This window comes from Halichoerus grypus, chromosome 9 (assembly GCF_964656455.1).
Source record: "Halichoerus grypus chromosome 9, mHalGry1.hap1.1, whole genome shotgun sequence".
In the NCBI taxonomy this organism is placed as follows: Eukaryota; Metazoa; Chordata; class Mammalia; order Carnivora; family Phocidae; genus Halichoerus; species Halichoerus grypus.
In genome coordinates this window covers 144,730,509-144,755,147 of record NC_135720.1, presented here as the reverse complement: position 1 = coordinate 144,755,147, position 24,639 = coordinate 144,730,509, and the positions used below count along the sequence as shown (strand labels likewise).

The following is a 24,639-nucleotide window of genomic DNA, read 5'->3' as shown; positions in this document are numbered from 1 at the left end:
GACCTGGGGGAGAGGACAGCAAGGAAAGTGTTGTTCAGCTATAAATGCAAATCTCTATGTTGCTTTTAATGAGCTCTAGTAAGTCAGAGTTACATTTCTTAACAGCAATTCTAAAATTCAAAAAGTTTGGAAATTGCACTTGTCCTCACACCTTTACGAACCAAATCCTGTTCTGGGTTCACAATGCCAGTTGATTCGTTCAAAAATACACCTAGTCACCAAGCGTAAAATTGAAAAAAAATTAACTTCAGCTCAATTCTGTCTTCATTTCTTCCATTAAATCAGTCGTCAAATACTGCCAGACAAAGGTCCTCTCACACCTGTCCTTTTCTTCCTGTTTCTGTTATCACTGAGTTCTTCACACATTCATTCAGCAAGGGTTTTTTGAGTACAGAGTATTCTGCACTTACTACTTCAGGTCTGAGATTTAACAATGAAAAAAAGAAAACCAAACACCATTTCTTCCCAAATGGAACTTATTTAGTGAAAGAAATCAGAAATTAAATGGTTGTTCAATGTATAAAGAATTGCTGTAATGCAGAGCATTAAAGCCAGAGTGCATCCTGGGGACTGGGTGTTGGAAGGGGGTTTGGGGCTCGGAGCAGCAGGAGCCCAGATGTGAGGACCCTCACACCCACTCACACCATGTGAACACTGCATGCTGAATTCACTGCTCAAGGTGACAAACTTCTTTACCTTTAATACTTCTCATCTGACAGTCTTTCCCCATCATAGGGTTCTTTGCTATATGGAAATTACCACTGCCTTCAAGTTAAAATTCAAATGTATTCATGTAATTCATGCAAATCCATGAATAGGCTCACTTCCTATTGATAGAAACTTTGATCTTACCCCTTAACCGAAGGACCTCATGTCACAGTATATCCAACTACACACACACACACTAGCAGCCTTTAGTGTGTGCCTTGCTTGCATGGATTTCCTTCTCTTTCTGCTCATTTTCTTGCAGGGGCTTTACATCTGCCTCCTTGACTGTCCACCCAGTAAACTGCCCAGTGTGCTCAGATTGCCGGATGCTGTCTTCTCCTCTCTGGAAACTTCTTCCCCACTTCTGCTCTGCCTCGCCCCCATACTAGGCAGGGGCACACCCCTCCATGTATTCCCACCACTCAGTAACCTCCATGAGAGCACTCACACCACTCCAAGGACAATCAATTGCTCATTTCTTCCTAAGCATAGCCCAGACACAGACACAGAGAGCAGAATTGTATTTCTCTACCTTTACTTACCATTATACCCAATTCATTTACCAGTGAATAAGTTCTCCTGTAATGAGGAAAAGTTGGAACACTAAGCTTTACTCTGGCTGCCTGAACATCTGCCCATGGGTGCTGAGTCTATTTTCTGAAGTTAATTATGATAAAGCTCATCTCCCTTAAATGTCCCAAATGTGACAGTTATTTGTCTCTCAACCTAATACCTATGAGTTCCTGACAAAACATTCTTCGTTCTTTTGGGGGGTGTACTGCTGTTTGGCTTGTTCTTTTGAAATGTCATCAAACAAGATTCTAAACAATGTTTGCCATGAAAAGGGCAGAAGAACGAGGAGGTTGCACGTCCATTGCTCTGGACTCTATCTGTTCATTAGCATAACTTGAGACCATGTTTACACTACATTTGTTTAGGACGCACCACTGTTTATTCCACAGTTATGTTTGATGCCAGTATATACGACACAAAAGTATGCTTTTTGAGGTTCCAAGTTACTATGAATAGACAAATATATTAGGTGCATTCACAAAAACATATGTACAAAAATGTATATTTTTGCATAGACACGCCCATCTGTACACCCACACACATTCAAATCCACACTGAGTAGCATAGGAATTAAGTGTATTTCGGAGATATTCTATCTGGGTTCAAATCTTAGTACAGCCATCTAATGATGGGTCAAAGTTAACATTTACTTAAACTATTTGTTTCCTCAATTTTCCCACTTATTAAAGGAGGTGATAGTGGTATGTCCTTAATGGGGTTGCTATGAGGATTAAGTGAGTTAATTCCCATAAAAGCACTTAGAAAAGTGGTTCAATACTCAGTAAGTATTGGTCATAGTCATGCCTGCGTCCATGTGTATGTCACCACAGATTTACCTTCATATACTCCCCCTTGTGGAATTTTTTATCACTATCCCTAATCATCCCTCCCGATCTTCATCCCTTCTTCATGTTTTATGCACCTGCTATGATGGAGAGAAGAACAGGAGAAAATACATACATACATTCATACATACACACATACACACATAAAACTGTTACCTGAACATTATGTCCTGGGAAAAAATGGTTGTGTTATGGATCATTTTAATTTACTGCTTTGGATATCCACGAGCTATGCAAAAGTGCCCAAAGTTAAGAATGGGCACAAATGGGCCAATTCAAAACTGGGAAATATGAAATAACAACTCTGTGTAATGACAGGGAGTCCCAATGCATGTGACTATTGAAAAGTTGCTCACATGTCAAGTAGTCTATTATAATGCATTTATACATATATTAAAGCATTTGTCAACATTTTCTTTGCATTGTATTTAATTTTAATATGTTTAGTTCCCATGAAGTAAGACAATTCAGGAAGGCTGAAGAAAAGAAAACAGATCATGGTTACTTATCTTTTTTTTTTTTTTACCCAAAATATTTTCTGAAACATCCTGACTCTACAGTAGTCAGATTTTCTTCTCCCTCGCTGTCACTTGGCTTGATACTGAAACAGGTAAAATTTGATTTTTAAAATTATACTTCTTATTGTTTTCAGGAGTTGCTCTCCACTGACCTTAGTCTGGGGACCCTGAGGTCCATGTAGTAGAGACCAGCTTTGTGTACATACCAAGAATATTTTATTTTAATCACTGCTATGGAAAGAGTGAGATACTCGAAGCAGGTGCCCGGCATCTGCAGAAAGAGCATCAGGCCAGTGGAACCACTGGGTTTGGACATTGCTTCTGTCTCTCACCTGACACATTTTCTTGACTTAAAGTTTCTGATTCATCACTTCCATGTAAAGGAAGGATGATGAAGCACTTCCTATCTTTCTTGCTGTGTTGTTTTGAGTTAAAAATGCAAACACTGTAGAGGCAAACCATGAGGAAAAGGTAAGAAATGGCCTTAAAATGCAATTTATCAGCATCAAAACCTCTTGTCTTTCCAAACATCATGTTAATGAATTTATAGGACACTGCATGAATAGTCTCTATTATTGTCAGTCTGTATTGTTATATTATATACAAAATAAATATATTCTATATCTTATTATATATAAATATATTATATAAAAATTATATATAAATACATTATTATCAGTCTGTAAAAGTAACATATTAAGAGTCCATGATCAAGCAAATGGCACTGTCATATAATCTGAAGATACAGAAGTTTCATGCCCAAGGAGAAATTCTATTTGTAGATTCCTATTCAATGTAATAAAGATTAAGTGGCCCTTGAACACTGGCGGGATTCTGAAGGTTTACATATTGAGGTGGACTTTCAGTGTCAGTTGGATATATGAGAGAAACGGGAGGGAAATAAGGCAATTTTAATGGCTCAGCTTCATGTGCTGCCTTGCCCAGCCCTAAAAGCCAAGACAAGCACTCCGTATGTCATTATGGTTTGGAAATAACCCAGCACAAGTGATTCATTTTGGGTCATCTCCACATAATTAGAAATGTTGCTTGACTGACTCAGCCTCTTATGAATCTCTGTTTTCATAACAAAATGTTTCTTTTTTTCCTATCAACCAAAGGAAAACATGTTATACGTCATTAGACATTGTATCTGAAACACTATAAGAAACACTCAGTAAATATTAATCCTCACTATTATGAAATTTTCACTTCTGAAATGTCTTAATAGGAAATACCATTTATGTCAATGGCTCATTACAGATTATAGAGATGGTTACCCCTTGCTTTCCACGATTTCCCCACAGTCGTCGCACCGAGGACCTGACAACAAGGTGACGCCTTAACGTGATGCAGCAGAAACTATTTTATCATTTGATTGGACTAAGGTGTGCAGGAGAATCCAGGTATTTCTTTCCCCAGCAGTAACAGATATTTCCTGTGCAATAATTAATTTAGAACAACTCACAGGAATCTTGTGACAGGAATACTGGTAAACTGAGTAAGTTATACTCTTCAGAAAAGGAGAAAGCAGCTGACTAAAGTCGTGGTCAGCACTGAAAAATGCTTCAGGCTTGGCTATCCACATTCACACTGTAATCCTCCGTCTTCTACAGCTCTCTTTTCTTAAGACATCCGTTGTGCCATGTACCTGTAATCGTAACATTTGAGGGAAAAACTAGTTGCTTGTTGCTTCTGGCAAGCCATTCCCTGACTTTCTCTGCTCCGTCCCCTTACCTTACAACCTCTCACACTCCAGATGATGTTAAGTCTCCTAGTCCACTAAGACTGTGCGCCCAGAAGCGTTTGTGGTAGTCAGTGCCACGTCTGGTCTCCGGAAGCCTGTGTGTCTCATGGGAGAGCATCATGCCCCTCCAGCCATGCCCAAAATGCTCCCCTCTCCCCACACACAGAAGCGTGCAAGGCAGTGTCACTCACAGGGTGATATAGTTAAGGCTTCCTCCTTACTGAAAAACACTGGAGTATGAACATGTTATATTTCAGTTCTTCTTGTTCTGGATCCCTATCCTTCCTCCTTCCCCCAGGAGGCACATTTCCTTCTCACTGGAAAGTGTGGGAAGACATTTGATTCTGTCTCTCAGGAATTGTCATGGGCAGGTTCTGTCTGATGGTAAATGGTAACATTTAGGGCAACAGAAATAAACATAAAGGACAGAAATCTCAATAGTTAAATATTATGAATAGCCTATACTTTAGAATTCAGCATAAAGAACTTATTGTCCTGATAGCTATTGGAGGAGGAAGGCAAGGTGGTGGAGGAGAAGGGGACCCCTTTTCAACTGGTCCCCTGAATATCTATCAAACCATTTTGAACACCCACAAAATCAGCCTGAGATGTAAGAATATATATCTGGCTCTTTACAAGCAGAAAAGTGACTGCCTTTGGCAAGGTAAACTGTGCAGAGTCGTGAAACTGTGGGGAGATATCAGAAGATAAACAGAAGGGGGAGGGAGCCTCCATAAACTGGCTCCTGGAAAGTGATATAAAATCGGAAATCTTAGTTGTCTGCTCCAGTAAGAGACATCCCTCTCTGAAGGCGGCTCTGGAAATGGAAGGGCAGAATTCTAGGTGGTCTCGGGTTACAAGGGACCACAGAGCAAAAGGAGATTCCTGAAAGAGTAGAGGGCCCGAGCATTGGAGCCAGGAAGCAGGGTATGGTCAGCGAGCCCAAGAAGAGACCCTCCGCTCGGACTGCCAGAGACTGTGAACCCGGCGGGTTGATACCGCTGTTTCCTTGAGCAGCCTGAAAAAGTCTGAAACCTGAGTTTGGGACTGGGCAAAAATCACAGAGCAGTAGCGGCCGGGAAAGGGCTTTGGGGCGGAAGCCAGGCCTGATTCCCGAGCTTTGGGTGCGCGCAGGGCCCACAGCCGCTAGTGGTGTGAGAAGCACAAAGGGCAGCCCCTCCCGGGCCCTGAAGACACTTCCGAGAGAGCTCGGTGGGCGCGCACCGTGGGAGGCTGCGGCTTTCAGCAGATCAAGCAGAAGTGGAGACTGTTTGTCCTGGAGAGTTTATTAAAGACGGCAGACCGAATTTTCTGCTCTGGGCCAGAGGTTTGGCTGTGGCCATGTTTGCTCTGATCCCCTGAAGGGGCGCAGGAAGGCCCCCGGGGAACAGGTCAAAAAGAGGTCCGGGTCCCACGGAGCCCATCCCCTGACAAGGTGTGCGGCAGCTCCGCGCAGGCAGGGTTCCCTGAGAAACACCCAGCACACAGGCTGGAAGGAGCAGGTGGATGCCAGTCCCTGGATCCCACAAGACTGTAAAATCCCAACGCCAGGGGAGAATTGTACATTGAGCTCCAGGTGTGGCCGCACGGCCTGTTTATTTTTCAGATATAATTCTCCTTTTCTTTTCTTTCTTTCTTTTCCCCCTTCTCTCATGATGTTTTCCCCTGCTGTATTTTCCTTCATACCTTCTCCTCATGTCAACTAGATGTTTATTATACCGAATCATTTTTCATAGTCTCTTTTTGAACTTGTATTTTTACACACCTATATTTTTTATAGATAGATGCTTTATTTTAGCCTGTGTTTCACTCTACTCAGTTTTCCTTTTTATATATAAATTTTTACTTTCCTAGTAGTTTTGGGACATAGTGGCCTCTAACACACAGACCAAAATACACCCAGGAAAAATTGAAACATCCTGCTTTGTCCACACTGAGAGATTATAGCCCCCCTTCCCAACCCCTCTTTCTTGAAATTATTTATTTTTTAATTTTTAAATTTTTTCTATTTTTTATTTTTACTCTTGTGTTTCATTTTGGCTTTTTTTTCCAGTTTGAAACCATACTCTATTTTTAATGTAGCTAGAAATCCAATAACTATATATTTTTAAGCAGAAAAAACTCCTTTACTTTTCCATCTTATATCATTGTTAGCACATGAAAAAAAACTCTGGTTTAGAAATGATACTGAGTTTCTATGAAAATGAATGTACTTTGTATTTGTGGAACTTAAAAGCACAGGACACATTTTCAGAAGACCAATTTTACTTTTACCCACTTATGGTAATATTTGCAATGTTAGAATGTACTTAATATATAATTAAATCAAATAAGGAACCCAAAAGGAACTGGTCTTCTTGAGTTATTCACAGCACACATTAGAAAATCTGAGAGAGAACACACATTAACAACAACAAAAAAACCACCGGTAAGCTCAATCGCAAGTTTATATGCCAAGTATTTTTAAAGGGTTTAAAAAGCATGCTCAGTTAGCATACAGCCTTTTCTCACTCATATAACAGATGCATTTCTATCTGCTTGTGTACAGCAAAGGGTTAGAACCTGAATCAACTTACTTATGACTTCAGAAATGTGCTATTTCAAAAATGTATCCCATGGAATTTTTTTCACTGCTCTTACCACTGATTCTTCAAAATAAGCAAAGTACAGAGGTTCTCATCCCTTGAAACTGTTTTTAAACACCAGCACTTTAAATTGAAAGATAGGTAGAACCCTAGCAATTCCTGGTACAGTGCCTAGACTTAGTCCAATTAATATTAAGAGTTGAATGTACAACAGAAAATCTATCATTTCTTTATCCTTGGAGGAGAGGGAGGGAGAAAAAGGAGAGGTGGGGGATATGGTGCAGTATTTAGGAGCTAAACAGGAGCACAATGACTCATCAACCCCGAAATGAAGAACCATGGATCTCATCAATTTTATAATTCATGTTGGATCAAGAAGTTTGGTTCCCCTCTATGTATATCAATGAATTCAAACCTCATACTCTCCAAACTATGAAGATGAATAATGTAAGATAAACTCCAATTGCAACAGTATTTCCTAAGTAGAAGACTGAACACCAAAGGGAATCCCTCCTTCCAATATCTTTTGACATGGTAAGATTTCACCAAAGTGGAAACCTATAATTTAAATATGAAATCGCTTGGCCAAGTAAGAAACTACAGCTGTTATGGGTATTACTTCACATAATCACTATATTACATATTAAACCCAGCATGACATATACTTGCACAATTATGCTGTGAATGATACAGTAGTGATGAAGCCAGTGAAAAAGGATTATCTTTAGCCCAAAAAGAGTATGGGGTGGTGGTGCGGGGGGAGGTGAAAACAAGTAGAAAGCACACCAAGAGATGGGTATTTTCTGACCAGGAAGGTCACTCTAAACACAGAAGTATAAAAAGAAAAGTATTCCCTTATTTCCCCTATGTGGGAATAATGCAAACATTTATTTTCTATATCAGACAAGAACACAGCTAAGTAATCCAATTCTACTGCAGCATTATAAAAATCATCCCTTCACCACAGTGTAAGATTTAAATGCATCTGCACAAGGGTGCACACTATAAAAAAGGAGTAAGATTGCTGCTGCCCTGCCAAGCACTTCCGGTCCCTATCCAGATCCTACTGCAGTACTGGTGGTCCCAATGGTTTTACCCAAATAAATCGTGTTTAAAAAATAAAGCATTTAAAAACACAAGTCAAAATGCCTCAGAAACCATATCTCCAACTCAAACTTCATCTATTTAAATATTATATTTGCCTCTCACTAATAAACCTTTATTTCACTCAAACTGAACAATAAATCTCCCACACTGAAGTATCTTCCTTGCCCAATCAATCCAAGGGAAAAAAAACTGAAATGATTAGTAAAGAAAAATGTAGGGACTAACACACCCTTTTAATATGTTTTTAAATATTTTTAAGGTTTAAAAAGTGTTTAAAGTTTGTAATTCCTAGTAGGAAAACATTATCTGAATGAATACCCTAATGGCAAAACACTGTAGAATGTTTCAGTTGCATGTGGGGCAGAGGGGTAGGGATTCTTTTCACAGCACCCCAGCTTTCTTCATGAGAAAGTCAGAGGTACACTGGTTTGCATTATTGTGACATCCATTAGGTGATCCTTGCTTTTCCTTCCGCAAGGGCTTTATTTGTCAGAAGGGCATTATGCTTGACCTCCAAATTTGGCTGACAGTTTACTGATGAGATTCATAACCTTTGGATTGCTCTGATATTTTTACATATTCGCTGGGTTCTGGGCCACATCCTGGAAGGCCACCATAACTTCTGGATCCTGCATGGCTGCGAGAACCTCTGGATCACTAAGAATTTCATTGAGCCCAGGCATTCCTGCATTCCAGGCATTCCTCCAGGAAAATTACCAGGCATTCCCCTAGGAAAGCCGCCTGGGAAAGAGCCATACTGAGCTCCTGATTGTCGTCTGTCTTCTTCCTCCCTCTGGGCTCTCTCATGTTCTTCCTGAGCCTTCTTAACCCTTTCCATTCTTTCTTTGATCTTCGCTCTTCATGTTTTCGCTCATATTTCTCTGATGTTCAGCAATTTTCTGGGCCCTCGGTTGAACTTCTTTCAGCATTGCACTAGCATCTTCATCATAATCCAGTTTACAAGCAAGGGCAAGATCATGTGCTGCTGCTTCCCAATGGCCCAGAAGTCTGTGTGCTTTGCCTCGTTACTTATAAGGCTGAACTGAATCAGGATTTGTTTCAATAGCTCTGTCACAGTCTCGAATGGCAGCTTTTGGCTTCTGTAATTTGATGAAGACACTGGCTCTCTTGGCATACGGAATGGCCAAGCGAGGATTCAGTTTGATGGCATCTGTGAACAAGTCAATGGCTTTCTGTAGTTCACCATCATTTAGGGCATCAATGGCAGCCACTTTTTTTATCATTTGCCTGATCCATCATTTCCTCGGTTATCTCTACATTTTCGTCTCCCATTTCTTGAGGGGCATCAGTATCTGGTTCAATCACACCTTCATTGTCAATTTCTAGATCACTTTCCTACCTTGATGGTTCATCTGTCTTTATGTTTTCCTCCGCCTTCTTACTATCTGTTTTTTCTTCCTTGATATCGTCTTCTGATTTAGTTTTATGAGTGGCAGGTGGTATTTTACACCCCATGCTCTCCACCCACTCCCGTATGAAGTGCTTTTCCTCGGTGTGCAGAACGTTCGGATCCTGCTTACATATTTTCACGAAGGCCCGAAGCTCGCTCACTTTGCAGGGGTCCATGGTCCAGAGGCGGTGGCAGGCGGCAGGCGCCGCTGAGGTTGCGGCTGGATTCCAGACACGGGTATTAGCTCAGCATGATCATGTGGAAGGGGACTTGGCTTTGTTTTTTTGGTGGTGGCATCTGATCACTCTGATTTTGCTAGGGTATATCTACCTTGAGTCATGGTTGATATTTTGGACCCCGTCCATTCACTCATCCATTCCTCAATAGAATGACAAGGAGGAGGAACTCTCAACAAAGAAAAGAACCAGAGACAATGTTCTCTGCCACAGAACTAATGGATATGGATATAAGGAAGATGAAAAAGACAGACTTCAGAATAGCAATCATGAAGTCAATAGCTAAGCTTGACAAAAGCATTAGTGACAATATAGAATCTTTAAAAGCAGAAATGAGATCTAATCAGGCAGAACTTAAAAATGCTATGAATGAGATACAATCTAAACTGGACACTCTAACAGCCAGGCTAAATGAGGCAGAGGAATGAATTAGTGACCTGGAAGATAAGCTGATAGAAAGGAAGGAAGCTGAAGAGATAGGGATAGGCAGCTAATAGCACATGAAAATAGACTTAAAGAGATGAACAGTGCCATGAAATGTTCCAATGTCAGAATTATTGGGATACCTGAGGGGGTCGGGGGGGGGGACTAGAAGGTATATTTGAACAAATCATAGCTGAACTTCCCTAATCTGGAGAAGGAAACAAGCATTCATGTCCAAGAGGCAGCAGGACCCTTCCCAAAATCAATAAAAATAGATCAATACCCTGACATGTAATAATGATGCTTACAAATCTTAGAGCAAAGGAAGCTATCCTGAGAGCAGCTGGGGATAAAGATTTCTTACATACAAAGGGAGGAACATCAGAATAACATCAGACCTGTCCACATAGACCTGGCAAGCCAGAAAAGGTTGGCAAGACATAGGGTACTAAATGAAAAGAACATGCAGGCAGGAATATTTTATCCAGAAAGGCTGTCATTCAGAATGGATGGAGAGATAAAGAGCTTTCAGGATAGGCAGAAGCTGAAAGAATATGTGACTACTAAGCCAGCCCTGCAAGAAATATTAAGGGGGATTCTGTAAGCGAAGAGAAACCCCAAGAGTTGCATAGACCAAAAAGAAACAGAAAATATACAGAAACAGGGACTTTACAGGTAATACAATGGGACTAAATTCATATCTTTCAATAGTTACACTGAATGTAAATGGGCTGAATGCTCCCATGAAAAGACACAGGGTTTCAGATTGGATAAAAAAGCAGGGCCCATCCATTTGCTGTCTACAAGAGACCCATTTTGAGCCTAAAGTCACCTCCAAATTGAAAGTGAGGGGATGAAGAACAATTTACCATGCCAGTGGACCTCAAAAGAAAGCTGGGTTAGTAATTCTCATATCACAAAAATTGCATTTTATTTATTTATTTTTAAAGATTTTATTTATTTGACAGAAAGAGAGACAGTGAGAGCAGGAACACAAGCAGGGGGAGTGGGAGAGGGAGAAGCAGGCTTCCCACTGAGCAAGGAGCCCGATGCAGGGCTCGATCTCAGGACCCTGGGATTATGACCTGAGCTGAAGGCAGATGCCTAACGACTGAGCCACCCAGGCGCCCCCCAAAATTGCATTTTAAACCAAAGACAGTAGTAAGAGATGTAGAGGGACACTATATCATACTTAAAGGTTCTATTCAATAAGAAGAACTAACAATTATAAATATCTTTGCCCCCAACATGGGAGCAGCAAATTATATAAACCAATTAATAATGAAAATAAAGAAACATATTGACAATAATACATTAACAGTGGAAGACCTCAACACTCCACTCACAGCAATGGACAGATCATCTAAACAGAAGATCAACAAAGAAACAAAAGCTTTGAAGTACACATTGGACCAGATGGACCTCATAGATATATACAGAACAGTCCATCCTAAAATAACAGAACACTCATTCTTCTCGAGCCCACATGGAACTTTCTCCAGAATAGACCACATACTGGGTCACAAATCAGGTCTCAACCAATACCAAAAGATTGAGATTATCCCCTGCATATTTCATACCACAATGCTGTGAAACTGGAACTCAACCACAAGAAGAAATTTAGAAGGAACTCATACAGGTGGAAGTTAAAGAGCATCCTGCTAAAGAATGGGTCAACCAGGATATTAAAGAAGAACTTAAACAATTCATTGAAACTAATGAGAATGAAAACACATCAGTCCAAAACCTATAGGATACAGAAAAGGCAGTCCTAAGGGGGAAATACATAGCCATCCAAGCCTCTCTCAAAAAATAAGAAAAATCCCAAATGCACAAACTAAGCTTACCCCTAAAGGAGATGGAGAAGGTCCAGCAAATAAGGCAGAAGAAGAAAAATAATAAAGATTAGAGCAGAAATCAATGAAATAGAAACCAGAAAAACAGTAGAAAAGATCAAGGAAACTAGAAGCTGGTTCTTTGAAAGAATTAATAAAAAAGATAAGCTACTGGCTAGACTTATCCAAAAGAAAAGAGAAAGGACCCAAATTAATAAAATTATGAATGAAAGGGGGAAAGATCATGACTAACACCAAGGAAATAGAAACAATTATTAAACATTATTACTAGCAATAATATGCCACCAAATTAAGCAATCTGGAAGAAATGGATGCCTTCCTGGAAACTTATAAACTACCAAGAATGAAAGCAGGAAGAAATAGACAATCCAAATAGACCAATACCAGTAATGAAATTGAAGCAGTAATCAAAAACATCCCAAAAAACAAAAGTCCAGGGCCAGATGGCTTCCCAAGGGAATTCTACCAAACATTTAAAGAGGAGATAATTCTTATTCTCCTGAAGCTGTTTCAAAAAAATAGAAATACAAGGAAAACTTCCAAACTTGTTCTATGAGGCCAGCATTACCCTGATCCCAAACCAGACATAGACCCCATCAAAAAGGAGAATTTTCAGACCAATATCCCTGATGAACATGGATGTCAAAATCTCAATAAATTTCTACCCAATGGGATCCAAATAGTACATTAAAAGGATTATTCACCATGACCAGTTGGATTTATTCCTGGGATGCAAGGGTGGTTCAACATTTGCAAATCAATCAACATGATAGAGCACATTAATAAAAGACAAAAACCATATGATCCTCTCAATTGATGCAGAGAAAGAACTTGACAAAATACAGCATCCTTTCCTGATTAAAACTCCTCAAAGTATAGGGATAGAGGGAACGTTCCTCAATTTCATAAAAACCATCTATGAAAATCCCATGGAGAATATCATTCTCAATGGGGAAATGTTGAGAGCCTTCCCCTTAAGAACAGGAGCACGACAAGGATGCCCACTCTCACCATTATCATTCCACATAGTACTAGAAGTCCTAGCCTCAGCAATCAGACAACAAAAAGAAATAAAAGGCATTCAAATTGGCAAAGAAGAAGTCAAACTCTCTTCACAGACACATGATACTTTATGTGAAAACCCAAAAGACTCCATCCCCGGGTATTGAGGAGGGCACGTTCTGCATGGAGCACTGGGTGTTATGCACAAACAATGAATCATGGAACACTACATCTAAAACTAATGATGTAATGTATGGGGATTAACATAACAATAAAAAAATTTAAAAAAAAAGACTCCATCCCCAAGTTATTAGAACTCATGCAACAATTCAGCAACGTGGCAGGATACAAAAATCAATGCACAGAAATCAGTTGTATTTCTATACAGAAACAATATAACTGAAGAAAGAGAAATTACAGAATTTCAATTTACAATATCTCCAGAAACCATAAGATCCCTAGGAATAAACCTAATCAAAGAGGAAAAACATCTATACTCTAGAAACTACAGACAGTTATGAAAGTAACTGAGGAAGACACAAAAGATGGAAAAACATTCCATGCTCATGGATTGGAAGAATAAACATTGTTAAAATGTCTATGCTGCCCAGAGCAATTTACACTTTCAATGCAATCCCTATTAAAACACCATTGACATTTTTTTTCCACAGAGCTGGAACAAACAATCCTCAAATTTGTATGGAAGCAGAAAAGACCCCAAATCACCAGGGGAATGTTGAAAAAGAAAACCAAAGCTGGGGCATCACAATGCCTGACTTCAAGCTATATTACAAAGCTGTAGTCATAAGACAGTATGTGGTACAAAAACAGACACATAGATCAATGGAACAGAGTAGAGAACCCAGAAACTGACCCTCAAGTCTATGGTCAACTAATCTTGGACAAATCAGGAAAAAAAACATCCATTAGAAAAAAGAAAGTCTCTTCCATAAATGGTGCCAGGGAAACTGGACAACCACATGCAGAAGAATGAAACTAGACCATTCTCTTACACCATACACAAAGATAAATTCAAAATGGATGAAAGACCTCAATGTGAGAAAGGAATCCTCAAAATTCTAGAGGAGAAAATTGACTGTAACTTCTTCGACATCGGCCACAGCAACTTCTTTCAAGACATGTCTCCAAAAGCAAGGGAAACAAAAGCAAAAATGAACTTCAAGATAAAAATCTTCTGTTGGTACAGCCATTTTGGAAAACAGTGTGGAGGTTCTTCAAAAAATTAAAAATAGAGCTACCCTATGACCCAGCAATTGCATTACTGGGTATTTACCCCAAAGACACAGATGTAGTGAAAAGAAGGGCCATATACAGCCCAATGTTCATAGCAGCAATGTCTGCAATAGCCAAACTGTAGAAAGAGCCGAGATGCCCTTCAACAGATGAATGGATAAAGAAGATGTGGTCCATGTATACAATGGAATATTACTCAGCTATCAGAAAGGATGAATACCCACCATTTGCATTGACATGGATGGGACTGGAGGAGATTATGCTAAGTGAAATAAGTCAAGCAGAGAAAGTCAATTATCATATGGTTTCACTTATTTGTGGAACATAAAGAATAGCATGGAGGACATTAGGAGGAAGAAGGGGAAAATGAAGGGGGGGAAATTGGAGGGAGAGATGAACTATGAGAGACTATGAACTCTGAGAAATAGACTAAGGGTGTTGGAGGGGAGGGTGATGGGTATTAAGGAGGGCACACACTGCATGGAGCACTGGGTGTTATACAAAAACAATGAATCATGGATCACTACATCAAAAATTAATGATGTATTGTATGGTGACTAACATAACATAATAAAATTAAATTAAATTAAAAAAAAATCTTCTGCACAGCAAAAGAAACAGTTAACAAAACAAAGAGACAATCCTTGGAAAGGGAGAAGATATTTGCAAATGACTTATAGATAAAGGGCTGCTATCCAAGATCTATAAAGAACTTCTAAAACTCAACAGCCAAAAAACAAATAATCCAGTTAAGAAATGGGCAGAAGACATGAACAGATATTTCTCCAAAGAAGACATACAAATGGCTAACAGACATGTGAAAAATGTTCAACGTCACTAGCCATCAGGGAAATTCAAATCAAAACCACAATGAGATACCACTTTACACCAGTTAGAATGGCAAAAATTTATAAGGCAAGAAACAACAAATGTTGGCAAGGATGTGGAGAAAGGGGAACTGTCTTACACTGTTGGTGGGAATGCAAGCTGGTATAGCCACTCTGGAAAACAGTATGGGGTTCCTCAAAAATTTGAAAATAGAGCTACCCTATGACCCAGAAATTGCATCTGTGCCCCAATGTTTATAGCAGCAATGTCCACAATAGCCAAACTGTGGAAGGAACCAAGATGTCCTTCAATAGATGAATTGATAAAGAAGATGTGGTCCATAAATAAAATGGAATATTACTCAGCCATCAGAAAGGATGAATTCCTACCATTTACCTCCACATGGTTGGAACTGGAGGGTATTATGCTCAGCAAAATATGTCAATCAGAGAAAGACAATTATTATATGGTTTCACTCATATGTGGAATATAGGAAACAGCACAGAGGATCATAGAGGAAGGGAAGGAAAACTGAAGGAGAAATCATCAAAGATGGAGAAAAACCATGAGACACTTAACTATGGAAACAAGCTGAGAGTTACTCGAGGGGAGGTTGGTGGGGCAATGTGGTAATTGGATGATTTCTCTGCATAGAGTAAAGAATATTCCTGCCTTTATTATAGCAAGAATCTCAAGAAACAATAATCCAAGGAGAATATAAATAAAAGAAAATTCTATCTTGACACCAAAAACAATTATGTTAAATTTTCACTGGTATGTAAGGAAGTTTTCTATGAAATTGTTGAGGTAAATGTGTTTTTCTAAGATTCTTTTACTCCTGAGTCCATTTCCCACAGCAAGGAAAACTCCAAAATTTATCTTTCTATTTCATTGTGGCAAGAAGAAAATTAGAAGGTAGTATTCCCACGAGGGAATTTCTACAGTGTTTCTTGCCAAGTAATGTCCAGTGAGATTTATTATCTCTATGAGGAAAAGGTCCCACAGCTTTATATACAGAGAGGAAACTTTCCTTAACAAATATAACTTTGGAGGAAAATTGGTTTCCACATCTAAATATATTTGGGATCTTTCAAGTCAAACAAATGAATAATATTAAGGAACTAAGATATGATGAGGTGAAGCCACTGAATGCAGAGAGAATATTCAATCCTTATCTCTAACTAACACTTAACACTGTTGGAAAGAAAAGATCCATGTCAATTTTGCAAAAACAGGGAACATGACCATTGAATACCTGCAATGACTTACGAGAGATGTTGTATGTGGGTGGGAGTGATCTAATTAGCTTCATTGATGTTATCGTTTTGCAACTCCATGCATGTTGTCACCTCTCTATGCAAAGCTGTATACTAAAAGAAATTTGGAAATAAATTGATACCTTTAATAATGCAGCATCATTATAACTTAAAACATTAAAATGTGTCTCTTTCAGTGAAAAATAATGTAGGGTCACTGTTTGCATTAGTGGGCATTTCTATGAATTAAAATATATGTGTACTGGCATAAAAAGCTTAACATCATGAACACTGGATTCAAGTCACATAATAGGAGTGATTTGGAGAATGAAAGAGAAGAAAATGTAATCCTTGTGAGGCTTCTGGCAGGGGTAAGCACACTGAATATTTGGATGCAACTGGAACAAGGATTAATGAGTTGATATGGACTCTTAATCACCACTGGGCACTACACTTCATAAAAATAACTACCCACATGTTAAGTATTTCACTTAATGAAGCATAAACACACATAATTAATTAATTAATTAATCCTCACAAAACACAGCTGGCTAGTAAGCAATGCAGAAAAGGTCTATGTGTTAACTATCAGCAGTCGACTGGATCCAGGTTCTCTGATGTCATATCCTCTTTTCTACTACAACAGAGTTGGAAACTTCTTACCACTTCTGATAGCAAGATATACATTTTACATCATAACCCAGGTCACACACGTACACATACACTCACAGGTGCAATGGAAACAAATGGCAAATCCATAAACAACCATACAGCTGTCAAGTTTGTGATAGATTACAACTCCTGAGGTGACAAGCACTAGAACATACTATATCATTTTTAAGCACTGATGTCTTGAATGTCTCATATCACCAGGCTGTGCTATCAGTTACTGTTTGCCTTGTTCCTCAAGTACTGAACATGTGGCAAGGAATCATTTCCTTTCAACTGCATGTTTCCTGTTATGACAAAAGGTTTATGCTGCAAAAGTCATTTTAAGATTTGAGGCATAGGCCCAAGGAACAGAACTATGTCTCGTTTCTATGCATTCAGATCGATCCAGCTGGAGCTCAGAAATTCCTGAACTTACCTAAACCAAGTCATGAATTCAAGCAGAGTGGCCCAGGGTCAGCAAACAGTGGATGAAAGAAATGAAACCATGTAGTAAGTCGGCATGGCTGGTTCCTGGGAAACATTCCTCTGTTTTATAATATTCTCTGGTATAAGAGCAATGCTGACTTTCCTCTTCCCTAATAGTTTTTCTATAAACATTTTTTCACTTTGACTTGAATCCACCAACAAGAGGAATGACTGTCATGAATCTGGCAATGCAAGTACTCCAAAGGTCTTCATCCTCTTGGGTTTCTCTGACCATCCCTGGTTGGAAATGCCACTCTTCATAATGGTGTTTGTGGCTTACATCTGCACACTAGTGGGAAACATCTTGATTATTGTGGTGTCCAGGGGAGACCCTCATCTTGACAGTCCTATGTACTTCTTCCTTTCCAACCTCTCCTTCCTGGACCTGTGTTTTACCACAACCACCATCCCTCAACTGCTGCTGAATCTCTGGGGACCAGATAAGTCCATCAGTTATGCAGGTTGTGTGGCCCAGTTCTATATGTTTCATTTCCTGGGGGCCACAGAATGCATCCTCTTGGCAGTCATGTCCTTGGATCGGTACGTGGCCATCTGCAAGCCCTTGAGGTACCAGGCTATCATGGATCGGCTACTCTGTGTCTCCCTAGTGGCTGTGGCATGGATAAGTGGTTTGTCTAACTCCTTACTTCAGTTATCCCTCACTGTCCAGCTGCCACTTTGTGGTAACAACAAGGTGGATGACTTCTTGTGTGAGATTCCAGTGATGATCAAGATGTCCTGTGTTGACACCACTTTCAATGTAACTATGCTCTCTCTTGTAGGGACGTTCTTTACCCTGGTTCCCTTGTCTCTTATCCTTCTCTCCTTTGGGTTCCTTGTAGCTACAGTGGTCAGAATTCGGTCGTCAACAGGAAACAAGAAGGCCTTCAATACTTGTGGCTCTCATGTTATTGTGGTCTCTCTCTTCTATGGGCTGGTAATATGCATGTATGTGCAACCTGCTGATACTAATTCCCAGGACAAGGACAAACTCATGGCCCTGTTATACAGTCTGCTGACTCCTATGCTTAACCCTTTTATCTATACTTTGAGGAACAAGGACATGAAAGGGGCAATAAGGAGGCTTCCATGAACTCTATTGGAAGAGAATAACCAGCTTGTAATTCCACCCTAAAACAATAGAATACTCATTCTTCTCAAGCACACATGGAACTTTCTCCAGAATAGACCACATACTGGGTACAAATCAGGTCTCAACTGATACCAAACGTTGAGATTATTCCCTGCATATTCTCAGACCATAATTCTCTAAAACTGGAACTCAATCTCAAGAAAAAATTTGGCAGAAATTCAAACACTTGGAAGCTAAAGACCACTCTGCTCAAGAATGTTTGGGTCAACCAAGAAATCAAAGAAGACCTTAAACAATTCATGGAAATCAATGAGAAAGAAAACACATCGGTCCAAAACCTATGGGATACTGCAAAGGCGGTCCTAAGGGGGAAATACAGAGCCATCCAAGCCTTACTCAAAAAAATAGAAAAACCCCGAATTCACCAACTAACTCTACACCTTAAAGAACTAGAGAAAAAGCAACAAACGATGCCTAAGCCATGCATTAGAAGAGAAATAATTAAGATTAGAGCATAGATCAATGAATTAGAAACCAGAAACACAGTAGATCAGATCAACAAAACTAGAAGCTGATTCTTTGAAAGAATTAATAAGAAAGATAAACCACTGGCCAGACATATCCAAAAGAAAAGAGGAAGGACCCAAATTAATAAAATTATGAGTGAAAGGGGAGAGATCACAACTAACACCAAGGAAATAGAAACAGTTATTAGAAATTATTATCAACAACTATATGCCAATAGCTGAGCAACCTGGATGAAATGGATGCCTTCTTGGAAACCTATAAGCTGCCAAGACTGAAGCAGGAAGAAATTGACAACCTGAATAGGCCAATAACCAGTAACAAGATTGAAGCAGTGATCAAAAACCTCCCAAAAAACAAGAGTCCAGGGCCTGATGGTTTCCCTGGAGAATTCTACCAAACATTCAAAGAAGAAATAATACCTATTCTACTGAAGCGCTTTCAAAAAATAGAAACAGAAGGAAAACTTCCAAACTCATTCTATGAGGCCAGCATTACCTTAATCCCCAAACCAGGCAAAGACCCCATCAAAAAGGAGAATTTCAGACTGATATCCCTGATGAATATGGATTCCAAAATTCTCAAGAAAATCCTAGCTAATAGGATCCAACACTACATTAAAAGGATCATCCCCCACAACCAAGTGGGATTTATCCCCAGGATGCAAGTGTGCTTCAACATTTGCAAATCAATCAATGTGATAGAACACATTAATAAGGTGAGAGAGAAGAACCATATGGTCCTCTCAATTGATGCAGAAAAAGCATCTAACAAAATACAGCATCCTTTCCTGATTAAAACTCTTCAGAGTATAGGGATAGAGGGAACATTCCTCAAGTTCATGAAATCCATCTATGAAAAACCCACAGCGAATATCATCCTCAATGAGGAAAAGCTGAGAGCCTTTCCCTTAAGATCAGTAACACAAAAAGGATGCCCACTCTTGCCACTATTATTCAACACGGTACTAGAAGTCCTAGCAACAGCAATCAGACAACAAAAAGAAATAAAAGGTATTCAGACTGGCAAAGAAGAAGTGAAACTCTCTTTTTGCAGATGACATGATACTTTATGTGGAAAACCCAAAAGACTCCACCCCCAAATTACTAGAACTCATACAGCAATTCAGTAATGTGGCAGGATACAAAATCAATGCACAGAAATCAGTTGCTTTCTTATACACTAACAATGCAACTGTAGAAAGAGAAATTAAAGAATCAATTCCATTTACAATAGCACCAAAAGCCATAAGATACCTCGGAATAAACCTAACCAAAGAGGTAAAGGATCTATACTCTAGGAACTACAGAACACTCATGAAAGAACTGGAAGAAAACACAAAAAGATGGAAAAACTTTCCATGCTCATGGATCGGAAGAATAAACATTTTTAAAATGTCTATGCTACCCAGAGCAATCTATACCTTCAATGCCATCCCGATCAAAATTCCAACGACATTTTTCAAAGTGCTGGAACAAGCAATCCTAAAATTTGTATGGAATCAGAAAAGACCCCGAATTGCCAAGGAGATGTTGAAAAAGAGAAACAAAGCTGGGGGCAACACGTTGCCCGATTTCATGCTATATTACAAAGCAGTGATCACCAAGACAGCATGGTACTGGCACAAAAACAGACATATAGACCAATGGAACAGAATAGAGAGCCCTGATATGGACCCTCAACTCTATGGTCAAATAATCTTCGACAAAGCAGGAAAAAACATGCAAGGGAAAAAAGACAGTCTCTTCAATAAATGGTGCTGGGAAAATTGGACAGCCACATGCAGAAGAATGAAACTTGACCATTCTCTTACACCATACACAAAGATAAACTCAAAATGGATAAAGACCTCAATATGAGACAGGAATCCATCAAAATCCTTGAAGAGAACATAGGCAGTAACCTCTTTGACTTCGGCCACAGCAACTTCTTCCTAGACATGTCTCCAAAAGCAAGGGAAACAAATGCAAAAATGAACACTTGGGACTTCATCAAGATAAAAACTTCTGCACAGCAAAGGAAACAGTCAACAAAACAAAAAGGCAACCCACAGGATGGGAGAAGATATTTGCAAATGACACTACATTTAAAAAGCCAGTATCCAAGATCTATAAAGAACTTCTGAAACTCAACACCCAAAAAACAAATAATCAAGTCAGAGATACCACCTTACACTAGTTAGAATGGCAAAAATTGACAAGGCAAGAAACAACAAATGTTGGAGAGGTTGTGGAGAAGGGGGAACCCTCTTACATTGTTAGTGGGAATGCAAGTTGGTACAGGCACTTTGGAAAACAGTGTGGAGTTTCCTCAAAATTTAAAAATAGAGCTACCCTATGACCCAGCAATTGCACTCCTGGGTATTTACCCCAAAGACACAGATGTAGTGAAAAGAAGGGCCATATGCACCCTAATGTTCATAGCAGCAATGTCCACAATAGCCAAACTGTGGAAAGAGCTGAGATGCCCTTCAACAGATGAATGGATAAAGAAGATGTGTGTGATTCATATAAACAATGGAATATTACTCAGCCATCAGAAAGGATGAATACCCAACTTTTACATCAACATGGATGTGACTGGAGGAGATTATGCTAAGTGAAATAAGTCAAGCAGAGAAAGTCAATTATCATATGGTTTCACTTATTTGTGGAACATAAGGAATAACATGGAGGACTTTAGGAGAAGGAAGGGAAAAATGAAGGGAGGGTGGAAATAGGAGGGAGAGATGAACCATGAGAGACTACGGACTCTGACAAACAGGGTTTTATAGGGGAGGGGGGAGGGGGGATTGGTTAGCCTGGTGATGGGTATTAAGGAGGGCATGTACTGCATGGAGCACTGGGTGTTATACGAAAACAATGGATCGTGGATCACCACATCAAAAACTAATGATGTATTGTATGGTGACTAACATAACATAATAAAATTAAAAAACAACAACAACAAATGAACAAACAACAAAAAACAAAACAACCCCCCCCCCAAAAAAAACAGCTTGTGTACTCCACACTTTCTGTGTAGGACTCTGAAGATCCTCTACTCTAAATTACCTTGGGTTTACCCTCCTCCAAAATGGTTAGCTTCCTCCAGTCATTATCTGATCTACAAATACATTTATTCATCACAGTGCTATCATTTATTGGCCCTCATTTTGCAATGTGAACCCTAATCCCCACTTGCCTGCAATTTGCATGGGAGTGAATCCCTGTCATTAAGTCCTCTAAATCCATTGAGAAATTCTGCTGTAGGAATCTGAAAAGTAGGCAATAAATGAATGCTCACTGACTCATTCATCATCAATCAAACAAATGAAACCTTATCATTTTATGTGTAATTTTATAAAAATAATGCAAGTAACATAGACCACAGTTTACGTTCTTGCTATTATAGATATATTATGGGTATTATTTGCTAATCAACTTTTTAATTTTTATTTTTTAATGAAGTATAATAGATGTACAACATTATATTAGTTTCACGTGTACAACATAGTGATTCAACAATCATACACCTTATCAAATGCTCACCACAGTAAGTGTAGTCACCATTTGTCACCCTACAATAATATTACAATATTATTCACAATATTCCTTCTGCTGTACTTTTCATCATTGTGACTTAATTATTTTATAACTAGAAGTTTCTATTTCTTAATTTCCTTTACCTAATTTGTCCACCCCTTACCCCTGCCCTTCTTGCAACAAACAGTTTGTTCTCTGTATTTCTGAGTCTATTTCTGTTTTTTTGTTGTTGTTTGTTTCTTACTGCTTTTATTTTTTTGGATCCCACATATAAGTGAAATATGGTATTTGGCTTTTTCTGCCTGACTTATTTCACTTAGCATTATACCTTCTAGATCCATCCATGTTGTTGCAAATTCAAAGGTTTTTTTTTTTTTTTTTCTTTTTTATGGCTGTATAACGTTTCATTGTGTGTGTATGTGTTACTTCTTTATCCATTCATCTATGATGGACATGGGCTGCTTACATGTCTTGGCTATTGTTAATAATGTTGGAATACACCTAGGAATGCATATATCTTTTTGAATTAGTGTTTTTGTTTCTTGGGTAAATACCAGATGTGGAATTACTAGATTGTATGGTATTTCTATTTTTAATTTGTAAAGGAATCTCCATACTGTTGTCCATAGTACCTGTACCAATTTATATTGTCACCAACAGTGCTAACCACCTGCTTTTATCAATTACCAGCAAGAGAAGATGGGATAATACCTCATATCCTAGAACTGACTCTCTTAACCACACATTCACTGTCTGATCTTTTATAAATAATATAATTCAAATATAATATCTGCAATACGTGCCAGGCTCACCCATGCCCCCGGCCCCCTCCCCTCTAAAACTCTCAGTTTGATTCCCAGATTCCATAGTCTCTCATGGTTTGTCTCCTGGTATTGCATGGAGCACAGGGTGTTATATGCAAACAGTGAATCATGGAACCCTACATCAAAAACTAATGACGTGCTGTATGGTGATTAACATAACATAATAAAAAATTATTAAAAAAAGAAATCCTCTTAAAAAAACAAATATCTGACTCTTACTTTCCTACATGTCTCCATGGGTTTCCTTCCTTTTGAGGTATTTGACTGAAGTAACTATTTCTAGGTTTCCAAAGGGAAATGTTGAGGATTCAAATCCTGAGAGGCTTCTGTGTATCCTCCTAGGGTTGCAAGTCATGTAGCCTTCACTGGGGAGACAATTTACATAGCCTAAGAATATTAGATGTATTTGGTAGCTACTCAAAGGATGAACTAGTTCAATCATTTAGGAATTAGAGCATTAAATGGTAAGAAGAAAGAAAATGGGGAAAGCGGAGGATAACATGGGAGGGATGGAAAATAAATTGGCTATCACATCATCAATTCTGAGATAAAAGTGATAAGATACAAAGATTTACAATGATGCAGGAGGGGGAATTCTATTAATTTTGGGGGGAATATTAATTCATTATAAATCTGTCATTTTCTCATACTTCTTCATTCCCCACACTTACAAAAATCTCATCCTTAACTTATATTTGAGGTAAATATGCAATTATTTTTCTAACAACTAAATACATTTATATAAGGTGTTCATACATCTAGCACCATGGTGTGTTTCCACTATTCACTTCCAAATGGCAAGAACAAAACCCACTTACCCATACTGTACAAGCCCCTAACACAGAAATATATTGATTGCAATCAATAATTAATCATAATAAATTAGTTCAATCTTTAGTTTCTGTTCTATCCTTTGCAATAATTTTTTTTTTTTTTTTTGTAGACTTGAATGGAAGGACACTACCATTCTGTTGTTGTTGGAGACAAGGAAACAAACTTTTGGAGGCAGGCTGATTCTCTGGCATGGTCATGTGTCAAACAAGTTATTCTGATTTCACTTGTGTGCCTCTTTCATAGTACTGACCACTTGAAATTTTATATTCCTGTGGATGACCACTTCTCTCCAAAACAAACAAACAAACAAACAAAAACCATGAGGTCTTTTTATCTCACTTGGTACCTGAGGAATC

At 38.9% G+C, this 24,639-nt stretch overlaps 1 protein-coding gene and 1 pseudogene across 1 annotated transcript; one reads left to right on the top strand and one right to left on the bottom strand.

Moving 5' to 3' along the window:
- Positions 1-8,580: 8,580 nt before the first annotated feature.
- Positions 8,581-9,667, bottom strand: LOC118547711 (hsc70-interacting protein pseudogene; annotated as a pseudogene).
- Positions 9,668-15,642: 5,975 nt separating this feature from the next.
- LOC118547712 (olfactory receptor 2B11-like) lies at positions 15,643-18,576 on the top strand. Its single transcript, XM_036111294.1, has 2 exons — positions 15,643-15,702; positions 17,647-18,576. Exons 1-2 carry the CDS (start codon positions 15,643-15,645, stop codon positions 18,574-18,576), a joined length of 990 nt encoding a protein of 329 aa, XP_035967187.1.
- The last annotated feature ends 6,063 nt before the right edge of the window (positions 18,577-24,639 follow it).

Coding starts and splice junctions, on each gene's coding strand:
- LOC118547712 (XM_036111294.1), top strand. CDS start 15,643: ATGGAGAAAAACCATGAGACACTTAACTATGGAAACAAGCTGAGAGTT. Junction 15,703..17,646: donor TGAGAGTTACTCGAGGGGAG/GTTGGTGGGGCA, acceptor TCCACCAACAAG/AGGAATGACTGTCATGAATC.